General features: G+C 36.5%; 2 protein-coding genes across 2 annotated transcripts in view; one reads left to right on the forward strand and one right to left on the reverse strand.

The window, feature by feature from the left end:
• TMEM54 (transmembrane protein 54) lies at positions 1-17099 on the forward strand. Its single transcript, XM_072417982.1, has 6 exons — positions 1-136; positions 9029-9210; positions 11937-11996; positions 12144-12332; positions 13373-13501; positions 14919-17099. Exons 1-6 carry the CDS (start codon positions 124-126, stop codon positions 15003-15005), a joined length of 660 nt encoding a protein of 219 aa, XP_072274083.1. The 5' UTR covers positions 1-123; the 3' UTR covers positions 15006-17099.
• Positions 16616-26858, reverse strand: part of HPCA (hippocalcin) — a 13863-nt gene continuing 3620 nt past the window's right edge. The window contains exons 2-4 of the mRNA XM_072417991.1: positions 22941-23321; positions 19889-19994; positions 16616-19733 (exon numbers count right to left, since the gene is read on the reverse strand). Of these exons, the coding sequence (XP_072274092.1) occupies positions 19636-19733; positions 19889-19994; positions 22941-23318 (582 nt within the window). The 5' untranslated portion in view covers positions 23319-23321 and the 3' untranslated portion in view covers positions 16616-19635. The remainder of the gene's footprint in view (positions 19734-19888; positions 19995-22940; positions 23322-26858) is intronic.

Consider the following 26858-nt stretch of genomic DNA (forward strand, 5'->3'; position numbering starts at 1 on the left):
AGCTTACAAACCAGTTTTACTGGTTAAAAGCTGGAGCCGCCCATAGTGGATCCCTCCGACAGAAATTTAGAAACAAGGGACATGGATTAGAAGAGAAAACTGTGAAAAACTTCAGAAAGAGCCATGTGTGGACCCAGTAAGTTGCCTTTTATTGATAGTGACTGATAACACCTAGTTATGCTGATATATACAAACATAATAAGGTAAAATGATATAATTATGATCCACTCCCCTACGCATACTTCTGATCAATTCAGTGGATGACGATGTAACATGTATGCAATGTCTTGTTGTATTTGTTTGTTGTAGTCTGATTTGTAGACTGTACTTTATATGAATGAGCCCTGGGTTTTGCTTTAGCTCAGTGAATACTAAGGATGTCTTTACAGGAGCTACCTGAAGCATCATATAGAGGTGAAGGGGTTAATAGGAGTGCAATGTTGAGGGTTTTCTCATCATTACACAAAGGGAAAAATATGTGCAGGAGTGTGAATGCCGTGACAGTGGGCAGAACAATAAAAGTATATCTATACCTTAAACTTTTTTTTGTTGCATTGAGTGAGAAAGAATTGGAATTCCTACCAGTTTTCATTGAAGTCGGAGGCTAAATTTGAGAAATTCTTTCACTTCCTGTCTTATGCAAAGATTGTCATGCCAGAACAGAAAAGGGGAGTGAATGTAACTTTCTAAGCAACCTAAACAGAAGTTATATCAGGCAGTTTTGTTTGTCTGGTCTCAAAAACAGGAAGTGCGGGTAAATCTCCCTAATGGAGTCATGGAGAGTAGTAAAATCTGACAGGCGTTCTAAAGTTTTCCCAAGTAGCCAAAACTAAAAATAACATTTCTGGGTATGTATATACTTCAATCTTTTCTGCCTTACAAATGGTGGTCATTATGGTGATCTTAAATAATTAGAAGCAGAAATTGTAGCAGGTTATTTTACGATAGTAGATGTATCAAAGATTAGGTTGGAAGCACCATGGACTGTAAAGTTGGTGGAAGTTAGTTGAATTAGACTATATAAGTTTAAAATAAAACATTTAAACTAGAGCAGGTGATTATCAGAGACTATTTACTGGAGCCCAGGGACAATGGAGGCAGAACTTGGGACATGAAAGATGGAGTAGGACTTTGTTGGTGGGGGTGTTTAACCGGAAATGGGACAGCGACTATATTCAGGCCATAATCAGAGGAAATAGTAAGTTTAGTGTACCAAATAAATGTAAATAATTACCCAATGTGTGCCAGAGACTGGGTGCTGAGGTGCTAACCTACATATGCTTGGTATGTAGGGGTTATAACACGTATGCTGGTGGACTGACTGTGTTGGGTTAGCATATGGCATTTGCTGCTTGGTGGTAATTTCAGATACCATGGGTACTGGAAACCGGGAGAATAATTAACATAAGCAGAATAGGTGTTTTAGACAAGAAATATCTTTATAAAATGGGCACTTGACAGTGAGTGGATATTATACAGGAACTGGGTAATGGGCATTGAAGTATTATAACATGCATGCAGAGAAATGGTGCTTTAGGGTTAACACATCTGAGCTGAGACTGGACACTAAGGGATAATGCTTCTATACTGGGGACAGATCACTGGGGGGTGAATACATACAAAAACTAAATATTCACCACTGAGGGTCTGGTCCTCATGTTCATAAAGCAGATCACATACATTGCAGGTCACTGGAATTTATTAACTGGGAAAAGATGATTATGACTTCACACATATTTAGTGGTGCTCTATTATTGAGATGTTAGTGCACATACACTGCAGATAGTTACTTATGAGTTGTTGCAAATAAATACCTGACTAGATAGCTCTGTGGGCTAGTGGGTTGTCTTTCTTCTGACATAAATACTTAGGTGAATGAGGTGTATACTGGGTGGAGGATACAGGTAAAAAAAACAATATGTGTCCTTATATACACACAATCAGCAATCCTGGACTACACACATACTGTACAGCAGGGGTAGGCAAACTCGGGCCTTTAGGCCAGATACAGCCTAGGCAGTAGTCCATTACGGCCTAAAGCCCCCCTAGTCGATCTGACCTAATCCCGGCTGCCAGGCAACCCGCGGTTCTTGAGCCTCCTTGTTATGCCTCCCTTCCCTATTTACCGTGGTGGGCGTTAACACTTCTGCCGCCGGGGTAAGGGGACATTCCCTCTCCTCCGTATGCTATGCGGAGGAGAGGGATTTCCCTTCAGGGGCGTTCCTAGTGGGGGGCAGAGCCATCAGCGCGGGATTCGAGTGAGAGAGAGAGTCCAGCCTAGTGTGCCTTCCTGACCTCCTAAAATGGCCTAGTAGCCAAAAAAGTTTGCTGACCCCCTGCTCTACAGTTACTAGGAAGCAATAGGAAACTACTGCAAAGGAGAGGCTGATTTGTGCTTCAGACTTTCAGATTGTGTGTGCAATCTCAGGGAGCAATGTCTGAGGGGAGGACATGTGTTTAGTATATAGTTTGTGTGATGGGAATGTGTGAATGCAGGCTAAGAAATCTCAAAAGGAGAACTGAACAGTGTGTGTTGTTGGAGGTATATAGTGGAAAAACCTATGTGTGTGCTGGAGATCAGATGTGACTGTAGGTAGGCCATTCTGTGCATTAGAAGAGTGATGTAATTAGGAACGGACTAAGAAAAGGGAAATTGACAAAGTAAAAGTTACATTTTGGCATTGTATAATGTGTGTGTGTGCGCGCACTTATATATTATTATTATTTTACTATGTCTGTGTGTGGTAAACTGTACTAAGCTGCCCATACTAAGCAGTGTCCTTGATTAAAGTAACAAGTAAGGGAATTGCCATTGGGGATCTCTGTGTGAGAGCACACAGCAGCTTAGTACGAGTAAACACTAATAATAACTAAACAAAATCAATTTTGTAACTGATAAGGCTCAGTTGGGTTTTAAAATTTGCTGTATTCGTACATTTTAAGTGGACCTCAAACGGCTACTGGGTACCAAAGCGCTAAAATTATTTTTTTCATATAAATTTAAAATTATTTACATACACTTGTTTTACTGTTGTCTACCCAAAATATTGTGTCAATGTAATTAACTATAAATGAGATTATTATTTCCACTAAAGCTAATACGGAAAATGAAAAAGCATTGCCAATAGTAATACAGGGAAAACTTACTGCTGTTGAGCTTAATGGTAAATCCACATATGGATAACAAAATGCAAGGCAAAACAACAAAAAAAAATGACCCTAACAATATCATATGCGTGTGGGAAGACACAGCCTTTTTAACATTTTTATGGCCAATAATAATGAAACTGTGCTGCAGACAGCCATCACAAGACCTATTTACAAGTAATGAAAATATATAAATTTCACATAGACAACATGTGAGTTGGAAATAGTTATGAAGCCCTTTTTTAATTGCACTTTGTTTTTTCTTTTTAGTAAAGGCTATGATGTGCATACTCTTTCTGAAAATCTAATGTCATGTTTTGTCCAGCGGAATACAGTGGTGTGTCTGCTTGATGTACTTACTATAATAAAAGAATGTTTATATGCCTGGTAGTACTTACTGCATATTAAACTTAACACATGCCTACGGTTAAATTATTCTACAGCGCAGCATAAACCCTTTACCAGTACTGTACTCTTTGTTTAACCTTTCCATTATTTTTGTTCCACTCATTTTTTTTCAGCTAAAACATCAGTTAAGAGTTATGAGAAAATGGGATGAAATTATTTATATTCTGTATAACTTTACTGCAGAATATACAATATATTCTGTTTAGATATATTATAATAATAACATGAATACAAAAGAAGACTATAGGGAATATAGGGATTTTTCAGATCCTACAATTTATTAAATAGGGATGTGGATTAAATTTAAGATTAAAAAATTAGTGTGAAATACAATGTATATACGGCATGTGCAGGGATAATTATTATGAGAACCTCAGATATAAAATATAAATAAACAGACAACTAAATGTCATCAATTCTTATTACTACTGGTAATGATATCTATGGTTGTAGAGCATTGTCATAAGAATCCCATCTCCGTGCAGATGGCAGTTAAACAAATATCCCTTTCGTTAACAGTCATGGCCTTGAATAGAACAGATTGTTAATAATTACAATCTGTTTGCTTTGAAGTTGGATCTAACTGCAACCCTGTACCTTTGAAAGAACTATTTATCCCTATTCTCATCATCCACATACATTGAACTGACATACTGAATGTATACATTTTTTGGCAAATTGACCCAATATCTTTTGAAGAACGTTGGTCATTAGAGAAATATGTAGCTTGCCAATGATGATGCCACTTTTATTAACATTCATTTGTACCTGGTGTTAGGCTTTTGTGAATATTTCAGAATTTATTTGAGGTATAGGCCACTACAAGTTACTTTCTTACACTATACTACTATTGAGCTTTACATGTTTACTTAACAAAGCATAAGATTGGTGTACAACAAGAATTCAGTTCAATTTATTCTGATCAGTAAAATATTATGTTGATGTAGTTCCCGTGAATTAGTACACCTTGAAAATGTCTTTTGTCTATAATAAATTATCCTAATTATGTTTTTTCTAAATAAAGTATATAAATTAGATAAATTCAAACAGCTACACAATTAAAACACACATCTAGTTGCCATTTTGTGTCTGCATATAACCCATCCCCAGACATGCATATTTACCAACCACATACCTATCTCTCAGTGCCTGTCAGTCTAAGCTCCAGTGTTTATCGGTACTTTAAAAGAAGGAAAACCTTATGGGATATAGTGTTTGGGCCTTGGGTATTGTCCGCAAACACTGCCACCCCATAACTACAGCCCCTGTTCCCTTTAAGAAGACCTTGCTACTGACAGTGAGGAAGTGTGGTTGGGTAACTTTACAACTTTACCTTGGAGGTTGGCCATGTAAGACATTGTCCAGATTGCCAAATTATTGCATAGTTCTAATCATCTCATCTCTGATAGATTAGACAACCAGTGGAAGAACACAACCCTCACATTTAGTCAATGAAGTGGTGGCACCTCATACATACTGATGAGGAAAAAAGAAGTAGCACACATAAGTCATTAGTTCTGCTCCCTTTTTCATATTTGCTTCCAGCAAATGTGTATATAATTCTAAGATCCCACTAATATGCATCTAAACTAAAAGCTAAAATTACAAAATTTTGCCGCTTACAAGTTTTTAAAATGAATTGGTGCATTTGTTTTGTTTTTTTTTGTTTTTTTTTAATTTATGCTAAGTTTGCTCTATTTTCGCTTGGTAATCCTGCAAAGAACACACTTTCTGTCCTAGGGTGTCCACACTTGCCTTATTTTTTCTAGGGAGTACCATTGTTATCACCCTAGGCTGCTCTCTTGATTTGAGAAGATAGCATGGGAGGTAGAGAGCAATGAGCACTTAAATTCAAGCAAGATAAAAAATAAATTTTGTACTTGCTGAAATTGTAGGTATTCTAAAAAGAAAACAAAATATGGCACACAGTCTATGAAGTGGTAAACTGCAAAATATACCAAAATTTGTTCTTGAGTACAGCTGTGCTTTATAATAACACAAGAGAGCAATAGATCAGATTCTGTCTAAACCACCTGATACGATGGTCCTTATTTATTAAAGCTCTAGAAGGTTGGAGAGGATACACTTTCATCAGTGAAGCTGGGTGATCCACCAAACCTGGAATGGATCTAGTCCGGGATTTAAAAAACTTGCTAGCAATTAGCTAATGACTTTTAGGAAATCCATTCCAGGTTTGGTGGATCACCGAAAATGTAGGTGAGAACGGCCTTCTGATTCACTGAGAGGTCGAGCTCTTGCCGAACAGGATGATTTCCAGTGCTGCATCATGCATTTGTAACATAACTGACATTGTAATATAAGTATCTCTTACAAATGTTACATTTGTATCTGTAACAAATGTATCATTTGTAAAATATACTTAAATTACAATGTAGGGAGGTTCTCTGGTGCTCAGCATCTTCGCAATGGAAGTTCAAGGAAATTTTGGCAAGAATGCTTGAGGCATTCTTGCTTATCCCTACTGACCAGTAGAAAGAATTCCACCCCTACAGATAGCCAAAAAGATCATTGATTTCTGTTAAACTGACCTGAGAGTCAAGGAACCCCTAGCAACCTCTAGAGGAACCTTTGTTGAGAAACCCTGGAACAGACGTACAGAGAGAAGAAATGCAATGTGTTAAAACCAACACTTCCGTGCAGAATATCATTCATTAAGGCAACACATGCCAACCTACTTGACATGCCAACTTACATTACATGACATGTGCATTCATTCTTTCTGTGCTTTCAAAACTACATTTCTGTGTAAACCCAACAAACATGCCAATGCATGCACAACCTTAATAGGAGCTGGGCCTTACTCTGCCTAATCAGATATCTCAGAATACATTACCACTTTCTTTTAATTGAAGCTGCTCTGTCACTGGGTTTTGGCAAAGTTTTTTTCAATTAATTCAATTATGGCGCACATAGTTATATAATGGTATTTAATAGGGCAATCACCTTTGGGTGTGGTGCATCTATGACTATGGCACATGTACAAAATCAGCCAAAATAATAAACTAGAATATATGATGTCAGGTATTTTACACAAATAATTATGTGGTATCTAAAGACTCCAGGTTTTTGTATTTAGCTTATGTAGATTAACAAGAGGATAGAACCACCTTTAAGTTTTTCTGTTTTCTGTGTCCCCACTAGAGAGAGTCACTTTCAGTTTGTCCTGGTGAAAACTCCAACTCAAATTTTGTAAAATTCCTGACAATGGAAACATTTTGGTGATAGAGGTGGACAGCCAAAATTGGACTTTTTTTAGATAACCCTTTCAGATGGCGTAGGTTTTGGTCTCTTTACTGTGGTGGTCAAAGCAAGCGGTATTTCTTGCCTTGGTAACCAGGTTTGCTGTTTATGGGGCTTTCTGCTAATTGCAATCCAAGAAAATTGTCAATTGACAATTTTCAAAACTGTAAAGTAATTCATATTTGTTTTGCTTTAAAAGCAGAATGGGTTAGCTATTTAATCAGTTGTACTTAATTTCATGCACAGGAAAAAAATATTAAAATGTAATTTTTTTGTTAAAAGGTATCTAAACTGTGATTAGCTGGAGGCACCTTTTATTGTGCCCTCAACACACAATTTCTGACAATGTTTTTCTTCTTATTTCCATGGTGTGGTATACTACAGTGCAGGTGGGTTCTTTTTAATCTACAGGTTAAGGTCCATTGGGATGTCATGTATATTGTTGTTTGTATAAGATGTTATAAAAAGTACTTTCTAGTACACCCCCTGGCAAAGATTATGGAATCGACACCCTTGGAGAATGTTCATTTAACTGTTTTGCTGTAAAAAATGGTACATGTTTTGTAAAGACTAAGTAGGGGAAAAAATTATGAAATCACTTCGCAATTATAACAAAAATGTGGAATCTCTCAACAATGAGGAAAAATGTATGGAATCCACCCTAAAATTCCACTTAATACTTTGTCTTCTGACTTTTATGACAGCTTAAATTCCTCAAGGCACAGAGAGATTAAAAACAATATGCTTCAATAATTAGGTTCCCATTTTCTCGTGAAGTGGTTGGCAGATCAGCTTTGTGAGTTGGAGCCTTTAATGGATCATATTTTTCATATTTAAGTTCAATAACTTTCAATGGGATTAGGATCTGGACTGTTCTCTGGACCATAGGATCAATTGTGTAGTAAAACGAATCACCCTCACTGTAATAAAGGCTGGGACAACTAAGGTTTGGTCTCATTCTTCTTCACATTCTGGCAAGTAAAGCTCCAACCACCCTTTCCAGAGCCCTTTCCTTTAGACTGTACAAGGCTTTGCCTACTGTCAGGTCAATACTCATCCACCTATTATGCACATTGAGCTTAACATTCACAACTGCAGTCCAGACTACGACACACATTCCAATTCAAAGTCCCCAGAGTGTCTTCTCAACGAAAACATGATTAGAAATTTAAGGTTTGTAATTCTGAAGATGTTTTTTTAAGTTTATAGAATAATGGTACAGAGGATGGCACTTCATAGATAAAATAATACAAATAAATACAAATCTAAAAAAAAAAGTAATAATAAACCACTTAGTTTTTTTTAAATCTTACTGCTTTAATTAAAAATACAATCTTTACTTTGGCAGAACATATACTAAAATTGGAATAATACCAAGAAGATTGGCATGGCCCCTAAAAAGTAAATAATAATAATAAAAGTATTAAGTCCTTATGCAAAAATACAAATTTTTTTTGTATACGGACTACTAAACCACAACATGGTGTCGTAAAGGTGATGGGAGGGCTTAGATTTTACACCAAAATCATATGATGATCTACTCCAACAAAGTTCATACCATACTTACTTATTTAGTATTATTATTAGTATTTATTTACTTATGAATTATTATTATTAATATTGTTATTATTATTAGTATTTATTTACTTATGAATTATTATTATTAATATTGTTATTATTATTAGTATTTATTTACTTATGAATTATTATTATTAATATTGTTATTATTATTAGTATTTATTTTACTTATGCATTGATTACAATATTGTCCTAAATGACATTGCCAGATGTCACATACAAAGGTCACAGGACCTTCAATAAAAGTTTGCTGTGGAGCCCAGTGAACTGTGGGAAAATTATTAATATTGCATTTTATACAGTCATGAGCCACTAAATATTTTAACAATCTCCTTTCATTTCTATTACATCTAAATGATATTTAAAACAAGAGTTCTAAATATACTCAAAAGAAATATGCATGGGGAACTGATAGGTCCAGCACACAACAAAGAATGTGAACATGTTAAAATTCTATATTATATTACCATATATGTCATTATCATTTTTGATTATATCTAACCTGACAATAGATGCCAATCACATCTGCAACATTAGGGGTGTGATAGAAATTAGTAATTACAAATTGTTATAAAATTTTCTTCATGTTTACATTTTTAATTTACATTTGTTACTTTTTTACCTTTCTTTACAGAGGCTCTAGATAGTTCCCAGTATGGAAAGGTCCTGATGAAAGTTGGCCTTGCACTTATTGTGGTTGGACACTTGAATTTTATCGTTGGAGCTATTGTACATGGATTAGTGCTGAGACATGTTGGACGCAAGTCATTACATTACTCTGTAACCAATATCATTGCTGTAGTATCTGCAATTCTGGTAAGTGCATAGATAAATGTACACATAAGGGAGTGCACTGTGTAGTTATTGCAACACTAAAAATAACCATTAAAAGTTTTCTGTGGTCATCACAATACATGAGAAATCCTCTGATATCAGCAAGTAAGGCTGAGTCCACATGGGTTGTCTTTTAAAATGCATATAAACGCTCCTACTGCTTTTACTGAGCAGCACGGTGGCTCAGAGGTAGCACTATTGCCTTTGCAGCACTAGGTCCCAGGTTTGCATTTTGGCTAGGACACTACCTGCATGGAGTTTGCTGGTTCTCTCTGTGTCTGCGTGGGTTTCCTCCTGGTACTCTGGTTTCCTCCCACATTCCAAAAACATGCAGTAAGGTTATAAGGCTTCTCTCCAAAATTGATCTTAGACTGTGTAAATGACATATGGTAGGGACATTAGATTGTGAGCCCCTTTGAGGGACAATTAGTGACACAACTATGGACTTTTTACAGCGCTGCTTAATATGATAACCCTAAATAAATACTATGTAATAATAATAATTTGCGTTTAATGCTTGCTTCTCTTAAAACGCCTGCAAACGCTTGTAAACACCCATGACGCATGCAAGCGTTTACAGCCCTTTTAGATATGCTAATTTTACCCTGGAGAATAAGTACAGTGGGACTATACCCCTTACCCATCCCATGAGACAATTGTGTTTAACTGTAAATACCTACCTTTTTAACATGTTATCCCACCATGGAAGGTTAATTCCCACAGTTGTACACTGACATGAGCACAGCTGTGGGACTCCTGGCAGCATGGCATCCCCTGGCACTAGAAGCCAAATAAGGACAAGTGTCCCCATTCACCTCTAGTGCTGATTGGCTGAAAAAAGTTAACCCCTGATGACGCTTGAGCCATCATCAGCCAATCAAGGGAGAAGTTGTATGGGGACACTGCTCTCTGGAGCCCTAGAGGAGCTTTTGCACAAATTCTGATCCAAATTCTGGGCAAAACACACGCTCTGCTAGTGCTGCTAGGAGCAGTAAATATGAGATTTCACTTGACTGAAAATAACCAAAGATATTTTTTAGGCTGTATAATTCTGCATTAGAACAGAAAGTGACATCAGATCTACCTCATTCTCTCATACATTAGGCAAGATAGCATTGCCTGGTGTATCCTGTTGTAGATTTTAGTGGTAGCATAAATAGAAGTGAGTGGACTATGTACTGGGGCGGATCTCCTCTTTCCTTTACTTTTTTTATTTGTGTGCAAGCCATTTGCCTCTTGTCTTGTAAAACACATTTCTGATCACTGGTATGCCCCACTGTAAAGCACTACAAGTAACAGAGCTATAAAAAAGAAAATATTAATATTCTCACTATGTAACTATCCACCTAAAAAAACTTCTTGGTCTCGATCACGCTGCTTCCCTAATGTTTTATGGTCAAAATGACTGGAACTAAAAATAAATGGAAATAGTAACCAAGACTAGAATAATGGTAAAATGTTACATGTAGCCATAGGCATGAGTTTTTCAAAGCATGATAGGTACTCATGGCATATGAATTTACTTTTAGTATATTAAATACATAGAGCAAGCAAATCACATTATTTAGCTGCACAAATCATCTTTTTTAGCAGGGGGTCTGAAATATTTTAGAAATTACAGTACATGGAAAATACACAAAGCCATATACATATACCTGGAACCAAATCAAATAAAGGTTCACTGGTAGGAAAAAAGATGCTGGAGGTAGAGACCAGGATCTGCAACCTAGTATGGCACAGATCACGTTCTAGAATCTCTCTCTAATATATACAGACCCTCAAGCATAAACATTTTAAAAATGGCCATGCAATATCCTAAAGCCTATATATTCTACATTTCTGTATTACACCAGGTGCCTTGTACCTATCTACTACAGGCAGTGCCTATGTCTGTGTTACGTAAAGAACTTAATACCTATTTATTGCACCACTTTAACTTGTATCCTAGCCTGATCAGAGTTACTTCATTTTTTGTATTAATTATTTAACTTTTAAGCCAATATGGATCCCATATTGCCTTATGCGACTTTTGAAGATTGAATTGCTAGCTGTTCAAAATTCTATATATAAATATATATTTATTTATTTATTTATATATATTTGCATCACTTAAATCATACTTGAGAAAGCGACACATTCTTTAATTTACAACTACTGTTTATGAGAGAAGGTGATGAGTGCTGCATTCTCGTGGTAGGGTAGAGTTTGAAATATTTTTGCAAGCTAAAGCTAATTTTGAGGCTAATGTCCCAATTGTGGTAGGTTGGGGTGTTAAGGTGCCCATAGACATTAATGACAGTCTTTAGGCAGATGGTGCTGAAATTTAAAATGTATGTGGTTCTCTAAATGTTTAGTAACGACTGATGCCTCAAATATTTAAGTGATTGGTTATAAACCACTGTGTCTTCTGTCCATCAAGGTGCACTTTTCTCTTGCATTGACTAAAAGTTGCATCTTCTGCAGATCATGTGAACTGGGCATAGTCCTAGATAAATCCTAGATAAATATATGGGAAGCTTTTTATGGCACATAGATGGCTCTTTGCAATGCCAAGCATCTGGTATGTGATCTTAGTCAAAGAGATCCCAGGCCAAAAATGGCAGAAATTGTTTTATATTTACACAAAGAAGTATATATGTATCAACAATACCTATAAAGTTTAATATTTATAAGCACTGATCACACTTTTTTTTTCTTCTGTCCATTAGAGCATATCCTGTGGAATAATTGCTATTGTTCTCTCACGGTACCTAAAAAAAACTACACTGGTAAGAACATGTGACTTTGGGATAATGTTGGCAATGGGTACAATATCTGTCACTATACTGTCTTTTTATTACCTCACTAATTGTATTGCAATTGTGTATGTCAGTACATGATGTATATTACTACTAACCCTGTGTTTTGTCTTACAGCGTTGGGCAACAGTGCTTCTTAGTATAATTAATGTGGTGCTGTCCGCTGCCTGCACAGTTGGCATCATTGTGTCGGTCGTCATGACTGTGGCTAATCAGGGGCGCACACTGCTGTCTACATGTACATTCTCCAACTTGCAACTTATCCAGATTTCCCATGAATGTCCTTTTGATCCTACAAGAATCTATGTAAGCTATAAACTATGTTTTTTTCACAAATGTATGTTTTATAGTGCAATGCATTGCTTGGTTTTCAAAACAGAAAGCCCAGTACAAACAACTTACTTTTTATGTTTATTTGTGAGCAGAAGGCACAATTAAATCATAATAACTATTTTATCTATTATGCCCCATCCTTTTATATATATATATATATATATATATATATATATATATATATATATTAGTCACATACAGTTTGTGTCTGAATGCATATTGTACTTTAATGCCTGCAGCACCCATTATTAGGGGTTCCTGGAGTAATAAGCAATTTCTGACTCTCAGGTCAATTTATTTTTGGCTATCTGTAAGGGTGACAATCTTCCCAATGGCCACTACACTAATGTACTGTGACCTGTGAATATAGCAAGGGTCCCATTAAGACCTGAAAGTTATTTCAAGGGATACCCCTATGTTAAAAATTTTGCAGTAAGTGGTGAGCAGTGGTGGAGTAGGTTGGTCACAAAAGGTCCCAGTTGTGTAGACAGATATACAGCAGGAGAGTAGGTTTTTGAATTTGTAAAATGTAATTCCTATGATTATACCTTGTACTTATATTTTACACTAATCTACTCAATTGCTTTAAGAATTTGTCTTCTTCAATTTTGAGTTTAGTTTAGCCATATCTGAGCCAAACAGAGTTTTTAAGGTTGAATTGTAAGCAATGTGCCAATAGGCACCAAGCATGCTGAAAGTCTAAATTAAAATATGGTGGTGTGAGGCCTAAATCCTGAAGGATTTAGAAGGGCCCCAGTTGGAAGTGATCACATTTATGCAAGTGATCAGAGTCAAAATTTTGAAGTTATTACTAGAAGAGGAATAGGGACAAAGTTCATTTATTTCCAGTGACAACTGTCAATACATTTTTTTTTTTCACAGATTCTACTTATATTTATATAATGGTTGATGTGGAATAGTTCTCACAATTCTTATTGTATTGCTGAATATTACCAACAATCTGAGTTATCTTTTGCTATATAATATGTTGTATACCCTATTTCACATTACAGAGTACAACACTATGTCTATGGGTGATCTCTATTTTATTGGATGCTGTGGAAGTTGTTTTCAGTGCACGCTGTTATGTGACAGTCCTCCGGCTGATGGATGTTCGGCTGTGCTCCAAGAAGAAAAAGAAAGTAAGTGCATGTTATACATAGGTTTATTAATTTGGATTACCAATTTAAAATGATGCAGTTTCAAGATATATTACTGTATATACCACTGCATTTAAGAACAATTGTATGTTGTATATAGAATAATAATTTTACAGCCAGAGATGTTATAGTGTATACAGAATGTATAATCTGACATATTTATTTAAATCCTGTGTGCCAACAATCTGCCATGTATGGAACAGATCGAGTTCCTACAGCTAGTCATTCCCTTATCATGTGTCTAATACTGCCAACATAAAACCACTGCACCAAACACACACACACCGTGCCAGAAATGAGGTCATACTTGGTTAGACACCAAGTTACAAGGTAGCCAAGAGTGCTGGCTGCTACCATAATCTCTTGGATATTTCAAGCTACCCATGCTGTATATTTTTACTGCAGTATAAGCAAAATAAGGCTTCTTTATTCTACTACCGCAATTATTATTTTAGCATCTAGAATACTCTATATTCTAACTAATTAAAGGCTTGTTATATTTCAAAAAATCGTGGACCTCAGACTGTATATGCCCTTAAAGCAGTGGTCCTCAACCTTCTGGAGCTCATGAACCACTAAATGCACGGACTCCAGACTGGCCGGTGTGCCCCCCCAAGCAGAGTCCTTTTCCTGAGCCTGCTGGTGGGTGCATCGGCCAGAGCCACGGCCCACCTGTCAGACAGCCTTGGCCCACTAGTGGGGTTGGAGACCCCTGCCTTAAAGCATTAACTAATAGATACAACACATCTTCCTGGCCAGACATCGCAGAATGCAATTTTTTATGCAGGGCTGTGTGTATAGCATATAGTTGGGTTGGAGGTGGCTGTACTAAGCCTCCAACATTACAAACCGTTTTTCTTCTAGAATTTTGTGGCAAAATGTGGTTGGTGCAGAAGATAATGTTAGGAGTCAGAAGGTTTAGAAATTCAAAAGCGATCTCCCTTTGCACTTTATAGTTTGTACAACTGAAAACTAGTTCTAAATATTCCTATATATGTTTGTTTTGGCAAGGAAATGTGTTGAAATTTCTCCAGTCATTACAAAGACAGAAGGAGAAACCAAACAGTCATAATCTCTACATTTTATCCATACCTAAAAGTAAAATAAGATTTTATCTGAACTTCAACTTTAAAGCAGCTTCCATGGGCAAGCAGTGAGGAGGGGGGGGGGGAGGGGTAATTGGTACTCAAATCCTAAAATATTCATAAAACTTTTTGAACTAGTATTTTATGTGAAACACAAACATTTACATGGCTTGACATTTTTAGAATATTTACATATATCTGTTGTATTCTAGCCTTTACTTTTCTTTGCAATTTAAAAACCCAGTGGTTACAAATTGTTAAAAAAATCACTAAGCTCTTTGAATTTTCATTTATTCTTGTGACGTTTTTTGTAGGTCAGAATCCACATTCCCATAGAAGAAGAATGTAGAACAGAGCAAGAAGGACTAAACAGTAGTGGCAACACTAGTGAGTGGGTATAATACTCAAGTATAAGCTGGACAAAGCAGTCCTGTTATCAAGCGTCCAAACTATGCTTCGCATTGAACACTGAAGGACTTATCGGAAGGGACCATGTGCAGCACAACATAACTCAAGACTTTTACACAGTGTACTAATATTGTTGCACAAAATCTTTTTTTTTTAGATATCAATGTGTGGCTTCTTACACAAACAAGAACAAACATGGACTTTGCAGACTCCCCTAAACTGCCATTAACATTTATCCAAAAAAAGACCTATTAAAGTGAACCTGTACTTCACCCAACGCAGGACATAGTAATAGCTTTATTTAGTCACATTTTCTTTGCTCCAGCCTGACCACCCATTGGAGTCAAAAGATTAAGTCCAGACTAAGCCCCAACAAAGGGCTTTCCCTAATGTTATAAGGGGTACATGGAACCATCCTCTTTAATCCCTATTCTGCCATACACTCACCTGTTTGCTAGTACCATTCATCTCCTATATGGTGAACATAGAGATGTCTTAAAAATGGCAATAACAAGCTACAGAAAACAGTCTGAATGATATGGTTGAAAACTTTTGGCATGCTACAGAAGATGTTAAGACTGAATGTGTTGCATGGATAGAGACTGGTGATGCTTCAAGAAACTGGGAAGTTACAAGGACTTCTAGTGATTATTGCCATTACATTCCCTTTATAAATCAATGCCCAATAAAGCCCCCCTAAAAATTCCTGGAACATACAGATACACAAAAAAGATAGGAGAAAGTCAGAAATAGACCAAATATTTAAGATAGTAGAAACCAGTATATTTAACATTTTCCTTCACTGTCCCCATATAAATTTCTGGACAAGGGAAACATTAGCTTCTGCCTGCTTGTGCCCAAGAATCACACATTTAAAAGTTAAAAAGGGCTGCAGGTTGAGAGCATCAGTAGGGTCTATGTTGAAATCATGTAGTGCCAAGATTCCAGTTGGGCTTCAAAACTGAACAGAAGTGACGATCAGATGAGAAAAGTGCATAATAACTGGAACAATACAGCATTCAGACATGGATACAAGACTTTTATTTCTTATAGAAAAATTAGTGTTCCCCCTGTTCTGGGGACTTTACAGTGATACAAAATACCAGTAACATAATTGCTGCCCCAAGCTTAATGACAGAGAAAGTTATGTGTTCTGCAGACATCCAAGGTTTAACCTTTGCCTTCCTCACGCACCATTTATGGTTTTTCACAGCCTCAGGGCCCGTTCACACTTTGTTCATTTTCCTGCAGTAAAAGTTTTACTGCATGAAAAAAGCAGCTTAAGTGGAAATCTTTTGGAGTACTATGTGGTTGGATTACATCTATGAACTACTTACATGCAACATTTTTGTGAATTTCACAGTTTTAGCGAGACACTGTCACTTTGCCCTCCATCATGTAACAGTATTTGGGCCTAGATTGAATCCTAGACCCGAACACTGTCACAGTCATATTTTTTGTTTAATGGGTTCAGGCAAGAGGGGTATTCTTTTTTAATGTCTCTTTAAGCATTCATAGAAATGTATCAATATCATGCATTTTTGTACGTTTTTTTCCCCTAAAACATCTGCTCCGACTATAACCAACATTTCTCCCTTACTCCCTTACAGATAACACACTTTAAAGGGCATAAAAATGCACGTATGCAATGTAATAAATGTACAAATATGTGCATAAATACATGCAGCCATGTGTGAAAATGCACATTACTGCATAGGTGTAAGTGTGAAAGAACCCTTATTGCAATAGCTGTGTATAGAGCAGATTTCTGCTAGGAAGGATGAGTACTTGACAAAACAAAACCAAGCCAACAGGTGGTTATACATGAATCTATAATAATCAGAGCAGAGAATGCCCAACATAGTACTTCATATAGTACCAAGAGTTCCCCCCATAAAGGAGAGCATTATATACCTGCAACAAATACAGTACATAAAAATATACCTGCAGTGCCCTTCAAAGCTTTGTGTATATTGTCAATAAACTCTAGATGACTCCGGTGATAATCTTCCTTTTATATGATTATATAAAGGCTAAGAAAAGAATAATTCATTGTTCATGTGGCTCAATAAAGAAACATCAGTTAATAGACCGGTTCTAATTTCACTTTTGATGAAAAGAAAAACAATCAATGCATGACTATACTTTCCAGCATATTCTCTGTGGATTATAATCCCAGGTGATATAATAAATGTTGAAAATAGATATTTAAGAAAATATCCACAGGTTCCAAGACTTGTTGTATTGTGGATTGCATCCATATTATCAACGTTTAAAGAAGGTCTGCTTAAAGGGTGTATTAAGATTGCTGGGATTTACTGCTGCAATGCTAATAACTGGAATGGTATGTGGTTTCCAAGTATTTAATTCTATAACAGGCAATCAACATTCTAAAAGTTGATTTCTGAGTATTTGTTATGAGTTACTGTATTTATCACGTTTCTTTGTTTGCTGTACACTCATGTAAGTAACTAGCACTGCAACCAGCGAACAGTGGGACTGATGACCTAATGGCTTTTAGGCTATTTAACTAGAAAAAAGAATTATCACGTTGCAAGAAATTTGTTTAGTTTAATGAATGGGGTGAACCTATGCTGACAAACCATCCAATCATGTGTGAGCAAAACTATTTTTTACATTCCCTTGCACATGATTGGGTATTCTTTGCAAAGTGAATCTCTACCTCATTCATTGTCAGCTAAATGACTTATCTCTTGCAGAATGATAGTTTAGCCTAAAATGCTAAAATAAATCGAATTCCATTTACTTTAACTAAATAGTACATAAAGCAATTCAGAGGATGTGTTTTATCCTATAAATTTGACATGTTTATCTTTGTATGCAGCACTTTTTTGAATTTTTGAATTTAAATGCCACTGTATGTGTGTGAATATAAGACACAGCTTTACCTAGGATGTCCATGAGCATGAACATGAACACCCATATAATGCTGAAGAAATATTTGTGGTTGAGAAAATAGTTCCATTTTCCAATCCTCAATGAGCGTTTTAGTTCTCATTGCTTTATCTACAATCATTCCACTGGATAAATGGTGCATCACTTAGGGCACATAGGGCAGATGGCAATCCTACTATATCACTTCCTAGAGCAGAAATGTATACTGCTACACGGTTTCCTGGTTTCTCCTTTCTCCCTTTTATGAACATAGCATAATACAATAAAATGTTTCATCTTTTAATAAATACTATCATTTAGAATCGCTAATATCAGATTTTATTTCATCTATTTTGTATGTGATGCAGGCAGTCCATGAAACATCACACTACCTTGCTTAAGTTATTTTCAACTGCTTTAAACCTTGATGCAAAAATGCATTGATGAGTAGATGTCAGTTTGGGGGAATAGGTGCTCCAAGGCAGACTACCCTAGATTACTCCCATATAAGATGCTGAGCCTCCATAATTGAATTGTATTAATGAGGGCTGGACCCTGGACAGTCAGGCTAAGGGGAAAAACACTAGATTATGCTGGATGTCCTCCTTTCCGGAAATCAGGCGGGTTCTGTCTGACTACATGTCTGTGAAATGATCACAGTGTGCAAATAAATAGAGTAAACTATTTCCAAACCGAAAAGGACGATGCAAAACTACACAAGACTGGAATTTGGTTTACAGTGTTTTTTTTTGTTTTCTTACAGGCATGGCAGCTTTCCCATTCTAATATGCAGACAGGCTTATACAGTGATATGGAAGCACTCATGTAAACCTTTATAGAATCCAAAGACACCAGATTATATATCATCTCAGTTTATAACATTATTTTGCTTTTGTTCCTGTGTTAGTGACAGCTTGTCAGTATAATAAAAAGACATCAATACTATTAAAAAATACTCTTTCCTACAGAAGCAACTTTCAAAGCAGCTAGGTTTCTTAAAATGTTTTAGTCTTTAGAATCTATTGCTGTAAAGATGCACACATAATATACATACCAATAATATACCTGGCAATATATGCATGGATGTAAGTATGTCACTTTATACTGAAAAGTTACAAGTATAAAGAGCGGATTCACCTAGAAGAAAAATGAATCGGGGTCTATCTGCAGATCTTACACCCAGAACAGAAGGACACTAGGCTAAATAGGCTCCCTTTAATGAAATGAATGAGGAGGGGTACAAAAGGAAAGTGCATATCTATACAACATAATCTATAACCATCCCTCTCATTCCCTAATAAATAAATTAAATATAGCGTGCATAGTTACTCCCTGCTTTAGTGCAACCATTTCCATCTCACCCACTCCAGTAAAGACCACCTTGACCCGCTGCCAAGCAGTATATATCAAACACAAAGCAGCTGGTGGCCCCTACACCTCACTATTAGCATCTGCTACTATTCCAATGTGCATCTGGTTCCTTTAGACACTTTATTATGCCCACCCCACCCATGTGCCCCAAATCTCCATGCAACCCATGGTTACTCCGTACAATAAACGTAATACAAGTTTTATAGTAATAAATAAATAGGGGTTAGGAAGTGGGCTGATTGATTGGCAGTGCTTTTAAGTCCATCTAATGCCCAAAAGGATTCTGGGACAGGCCACTGTGCAGAAGCGAAGCACAGCCACTAGATGAATTGGATGGCTCCCAGGCTGCGGCCAGCCTCAGAACTGTGATGCTGTGCTGGGGTCACACTGCAGTAGCCGCACAATAGATGGGTCACTTTTGGCACCTTTGATGAACTCCTCCAGCGATAATTTACCTAGAACGACAAGCAACAAAAACAAATGTAGACATTTTATTCTACACTTGGGAACAGACCATGGAAAATGTACAACACAGCCATCATAGATACAAAACACAGCTCATTAAGTCATTGAGAAAAGAATAAATTACTCAAACATGTTCCCATCTTACCATCATTATTTGTGTCCATCTGTCGGAAGATTTTCTCTGTGCGTTTCTCTGGCGTGGACTCGTCCTCTGGCATCTTCATTACTGAGGAAACCATTTTATAAATTGCCTGTAAAAATGCATAGTAACATAGTCAATAATCAGATATCACATGCCCTCATTATTGGAAAGAATGTGTCAGAGAAGGAATGGAAATGTGCACAATAACTGAAATCTCTTTACTGAATTCACATATTGACTATACTTTGTTACATCATGTTTACATGAATGTCTTATAACGCCAATTAAATGGCTAATTATACAAAAAATACACATACTGGAACTGTTTTACCTGCCAAGGGCATTGTGTTTCTATTTCTTTTGTTCTCAGAAACAAAAAGACACAATTTTTGAAAGGAAAAAAATGTAAGAGACACAATTTTTTAATTTGCAGACTGTAGGGGGGATACGGTGGTGTTTTTTTTTCACTCACAGCCTTCTGATTGGAAATTGAAGATGCAGTGGAAGACAGATTAAGTAATCTCTCTGTTCACTTTTCCACATGAAGCACACTTGATTGACTCCTAATCTCACTTCTCTGTGGAGTAACACCTAAAGTCTTTATTTAAATGTTGATATATTAGTCTTTTATAGGTCTGCAGGTTTTGCCTACATTTTGGGTTTTGTTATAGTAAACTTGTGCTCAGATTTTGCATACTTAAACACTAGAATCTTAAACATAGAAAGTACGTTAAAAACCCTCCCCTTGACCTCATATCCGTGCACATTTGGGTTGAAATTTGCTTTTAAAGCTTACTGAAATCTTAGGCCCCTTTACACTTCTGGTTGCGAATTGTGTGGTAAGTCTCTCGTGTAAACTGCTACTATGCAGCCAGAAGTGATAAACCACACCGCAGGTTAATGCATTGCATTCATCACCATTGCATTTGATGTTGTGAATCGGTTCTGCACTTCCAGAAGTAAAAGGTCAGGTCCAGGGGCTGCATGTCATTCCCACATGCACAAAATGGTTCTGATCACTCTCATTCTGTTGAATAGGAGCGTGTTTGATACTATAGTACAACTGTGTTGTCGATTGCAAGTCTGAAATGGCCATTTTCTATTATGAGAAATGGGCTGTATAATTATACTTAGCAGATCCCGGTATGTCACTAGCTCTCCAATAATATAACTAGCAGATTTCTAGGGGCTCATTCCAACTAGTAGATGGTGCAATGTATGCATGCATCTCAATACACGCAATGTATATCAGATGCATCCATGCGTTGGTATTAAAACCTAATTACACTCTGAAGTGCACTGGGAAGGTGCATTTAGTGTAACACGTTGCTGTGTGCTGCACAGCAATTGTGTGTTGTAGTGAAAAAAATGGGCCAACCTAAAGCTATACTATTGAGCATAGCATATACATTTAAAAAAAATGCATCACACCACCTTGTAAGGTTTTACAAACCAACTGTAACTCTAATTCCATATTGACTCAATCATTTATTGTCATCTGTGAGGATTTTTCAGAAGACATAACTTCACATTAGTACTCCCAGAGGATGGCTTGGTATTAGGCTTATATAAGAACATATCCACTGCCTGGCCTGGTGCACAAATAAACACTGCCATATGACCTGTAAAGCCTCATCATTTTGTAACAGCCTAAGATTGTCTAAAGATGAAATAATACTACTGTGGAGTTTTAGGTCTATCTGGGGCTTCATTGGAGAGAATTACATCTACTTCCTGTCCTGCGGACACCAGTTTTGACTAGACAGGAAGTGAGGTAAAATCTGTAACAACCCAGCAGGGCTTTCAGCCTTACAGATCCTATATATTTCATTTCATGTTTGACAACTGTACTCCAAACTGGTCTTGGGCTAAGTAGCAGCCACAAAATGGTGCAGGGGTAATGGGAGTTTAAAGCTATATTATGTTTGTGTCCCATTGTAAGTGAGTTCTTGTCAATTTGTGGGATTTTCCTTCCTATTGAGGTCTGCAAATGTATAGTTCTAGAAGATGTGAACAAGTAATAACATGGCGGTTGAAGTAAGGGCTGGAGGAGCTTCTGCAGCAATCACATAAAAACATTCTTGTAATAAAGGGGACATATGCTAAGGAGTAAAACAAAAGCAAAATAAAGCTCACCCAGTATCTCTTAAAATATAAAAACATCTCTCATACATTGACAGGTAACACTTCTAATCACTCTGATCATCAGTGTATCAATACTCTCTTATTTACAGTTCAACCCTTTAAAATATTGCATGTCAAATTAATGGTGGAAAACCTAATTATGCCTGCGGTGATAAACAGGCGAAAGGAAAACATTGGGCATAATTTATTAAAGATTTTCAAGACTGAAGAAGGGGAGAGCCTGGGTGATCCAGCGAACCTGGAATAGATCTGGTCCAGGATTGAAAACATTTACTAAATATTATACAAAGATTTTAAGAAATCTTTTACAAGTTTGCTGGATCACCCAGTTTCATCCATGATAATCTGTTCTCCATTCGTGGAGAACTTTAACAAATCAGGCTCATCCATTCCTCTTCTACTACTGCATAGATAAGCTTTAAGGTAGCCATACACTATGTGATATTTTTGATCGAACATCAACTCAAACAATTCTATGTACAGTCATATTTCACTAAGGGTGAAATTTTCAATAGGGTGGTTTGTCACCATTTTCCTGGCATTACAGTGTGGGCTTTATGTATATATATATATATATATATATATATATATATATGTATGTATATTTTTATACACATAGCCTTACATATTATTGATAAGCCTGCATGATTCCTTTCTGATGAGTGTGTTTTTTAATCTTTATTATGTCAGTAAATAAAAAATATAATTTTAACTCTATACGTTTTACAGTAAACAAAAGTATAAAAGTCAATGTCTAAAAAAATAAAAGGGCTGAAAGAAGCAACAGATACAGGATCTCTTTTTGTATACTTAGTGTTTGAATTATGTAAACAACCTGAATATAACAATGTACTTGATTATGTATTTATAAATAGTTTTCTTGTAGAAATGTTTCCAAATTCTCATTTACCTGTACAATCTCCAGCATTTCCTCTCGGCTGATGTATCCATTTCCATCAAGATCGTACATACTGAACGCCCATTTTAGTTTCTGCTCTAACTTGCCTCTGGAGGTGACGCTCAAAGCGATGATAAACTCCCGAAAATCTATGGTCCCATCACCGTTGGTATCAAATGTACGAAAAACATGCTCAGCGAACTTAGAGGCATCTCCATATGGGAAAAAATTGGCATAGATCTTCTTGAACTCTTCAACGTTGAGAATGCCAGATGGACAGTCTTTTAGGAAACCTTTATACCACTCCTGTAACTCATGATCTGAAAACTCTGTATTCTCACGCAGGTCTTGTAGCATCTCTGGGCGGAGTTTGCTGTTTTGTTTCCCCATCTCCTGCACAGAGCCAAAAGTAGAAATGGTAATAGAAATCTCAGAAAAGAATAACAATGGATGAAATGTGAACCTGGTCTACTGGTCACTACATTGTTTATCTGTAATTTTTCCATATATTTATCCAATGTCCTCTCAAAGCCCCAACTTAACCAAACCATTAACCTCCTACTGCTGAATTCTGGAAATCCAGAAACAAATTGAGCCCTTAGGCAGATAGGTATGGCTGTGCACTAATTAAGCTGTCAATTTTGTTTATGAATACTAGTTAACATACAGCTGTAATAGTCCAAAGTGGAACCATAACATTTTTATTAATATGTGAATGTAAAATATGTACAATGAACATTATGAAGTTTCCTATCTGCCCAGCAGGTGGCATGCTTGCTCACTTTCTCCCTTTTTTTTAAAACACATTTTAAAGCAAAACCAAAATTCTGCTGCAATGAAAATTGGCAACCAGGCAGGATTTTTATTACAAAAGGGACAAGCGATGTCCTTTTTTCAAATAAATATATAATAATGCGTGCCTGTTTGCTACTTTAAAAAAAAAAAACTAAGCTTTGCATGCACAGTTTGGGGTATGATGCCAAGATATAGTGGGTATCTCCTGGCATCCCCCACAGCTGCTGAGATTTAATGAAATCCTGAGCACATGTTCAGGAGTTGCATTATTTCAGCCTGGCCAGTCCAGATGGACAAAGATCGGGAACCCAGAAGAGGACTGATGAAGTTAGCAACCCCTGTGATGGAATGGGGAGAGGTGAGTGTATTTAAAAAATTGTGAACAGAAGGTAAGTTATTGCAAAAGGGACATCGCCTGTCCTTTTTGCAATGAAGGATCTGCCTGGTCACAGCTTTTTATGGTTAGGGTTTAGTTCCTCTTTAAAGAAAGCCTATAAGCTCAAGATGAAATTTGCAAATTTGCAATGGGTTAAAACAATTACTATTCCTTTAATAGACAGCTCAGGTGGAGAACTTGAAAAATGACAGTTGTGGCTGAAAAGAGCTACGTTACTGTGCTTTCTGTTTAGCTAACCCAAAGTACTCTGGGAATCCTTTGTCACATTACATGTCTAAAACCATATAAAGAGGTTGTGCTAGAAAAACAGAAGCATCAACATTATTATAAAACATGTGTTTGACAATTTGGTTGCCGTTATATTACTACTGGAGCTAGGAGGTAATAAAGGGCAGCCTACTGGGTGTCCGTCAGTATTCTGAGTCCACCTCTCCTTCAGAATACAGAATTAGATTGCTTTATGTAGCATCACGCAGAAAATGCAGTTATAATATGTTCTGTTTCTTTTCTTCTTTTTTTGCATACCTCCAGTTGATGATTGATAGTATTATATTGGTACTGTCAGATAAAATGACAAACTAAACATGAGAATTTGACCTATCTCAAACCATTTAACATTTACTTTATATCAAACATCTCTAGTTGTAATTTGTTTCTAAAACGTTACAATTTAAAGATGCAAATATACAGTTTTGTATGACAACTTGTATTTTATCTTCATTATTGCAGTAAATGTTTTTAAATGGATTTTCATAAGCAGCAGGCTAATTCAGATATTTGTAACTTTTTGCTATTACCATAGTCTATTGCACTTGTATAATAAATGTGCTGATGTAAATGCAGAAGAATTGCATAAAATTAAATAAAAGATAAAGTAAGTTGTTACTTATGCAGAACTCAACTATACAGCTACTAAACAAGTTTGAAAAACTGGAAAACAGGAAAATTAAACTTCTAATATTAAATAGGTGACTGCCAGCATTGCTGACTTTTTTATTGAAGGTGCAAGCTCCTCAACTGTCATCCTAATCCATTCTTCAATACTAATTTAATTTAGTTAATGCTAACCTGAAACAAGAATATGTATGTGCCAGCAATCCACTGGCTGCATGCTTTAATCAGGTTAGTGACTTAATTAGTTGTAAGGTAAGAATCAGACTAACAGCCCCAAAGCTCCCATCTTTAACAAATCAACAATGGCAGGTCATATAATTCTACATTGATAGGTTCTTGTAAATCCAAATCTTATAAAAGGAAGAAAAGCCCCAGCACTGGCTAGTTTAATTTCTAATGAACGTGTTGGGATGTTAAGGTAAACCTGTGGTCCATCTATAAAAAATCAAGTAATCACAAGCAGTAGATTTTAAACTGTTTTTATCAGTTAAACAAGCCCTTACTGATATATCTAGCTGCAGGAAATGTGAAGCAATGCATCCTCCTGAATCCCTGAACTTTTCCACCCATCTCTCAGCAGTTCAGCTCACATTGCTCTGTCATATCACATACTCATGTACATTAGACATTATTTAAGTGCAACCGGGAATTTCAATAAGTCCATTCAAGTCCATTCGTGTACAACATGTGGGACTAGTGTTAGAATGTAAGAGGGGGTTATATAGAATCCCTTTAAGTCATTCTTAATTATTACTCAACTTTATAGTGAATCTGCCAGCCACGTTCAACATCCCAGACATCAGACATCCCAGACATCAAATATGTCAAGCCCCTCGTAACAAAGTAAAACCAAATGGGAGAGTTGCAAAAAAAAGGATTCCCTGGACAATAAAATAGATAACAGAATGAACATTGCAATGCCAACTTGTGTACAACTTGCTTGAGATGGTTGTGTTCATCTCGGACACAAATCTGACGGTCCCCTAATGTCGTTCATCCATCTACTATGACAGATTAATGAATGGCCAATTGGGAAAAACTGCAGTTCACTCCTATAGAGGAAAGCACAGTGGGGTGCTACTCACTCCCGCTCTCCTCTCCACAGAGAGAAAGGCGTTGTGTACAGCACTCACTCATTCATTGGAAATGATAACAAAAGGTTATTTCCAGCAACAATCATCTGATGTCCATTGGACAAATGTTCAGGGCTTTAGACAGATCTTTAAATTTTATGGTTTGTTTTAATGGTTTGATTGAACTGTTGTCAGATCCAGAAGATAAACCAAGGTAATCGGTAGGTAGCCACTGTCCAAACTCTACATACTATAAATGCCTTTCTGGGATCTATTTTTAGTAGCTCTAGCTTGACGTATATACAAAACATTCAAATCAGAAACCACATAGGTTGGAGTTCAAGAAAACAGCAATCTGTCAAACAAAAACCAAACTTGGATCTCATCTGAATGAAGACTGGACATCACTGTGTGCCCTGGGGGATTACACAATAGTTTCTAACCTGGCAATCCAGAATATGATTCTCATAGGTCATCTGCTGGGGTGATCATGTTTACATCATAATTAGACAATCACGCAATGAAGTGGAGTCATTCTCCATGTGAAGTCATTGGAGTGCATACAAAGCTGGATAACAAACTACCCTGTATATTCATTAGGCTGTAGTAATGATATGCTCTTATAACCTGTAAATAAAATTATATTAGCTGACATCAGTTAGATTTTCATATAAACACACAGACAAAATGTCCTAAGAAATAGGTTTTTTAAGTGATCTACAGTCTCTGTAGTAAATGAATGAAATATGTGCAAATAGCAGCTACTGGATA

This window comes from Pyxicephalus adspersus, chromosome 1 (genome assembly GCF_032062135.1).
Source record: "Pyxicephalus adspersus chromosome 1, UCB_Pads_2.0, whole genome shotgun sequence".
Classification (NCBI taxonomy): Eukaryota; Metazoa; Chordata; class Amphibia; order Anura; family Pyxicephalidae; genus Pyxicephalus; species Pyxicephalus adspersus.

Coding starts and splice junctions, on each gene's coding strand:
- TMEM54 (XM_072417982.1), top strand. Junction 9,211..11,936: donor CTGTAGTATCTGCAATTCTG/GTAAGTGCATAG, acceptor TCTGTCCATTAG/AGCATATCCTGTGGAATAAT. Junction 12,333..13,372: donor TTGATCCTACAAGAATCTAT/GTAAGCTATAAA, acceptor TTCACATTACAG/AGTACAACACTATGTCTATG.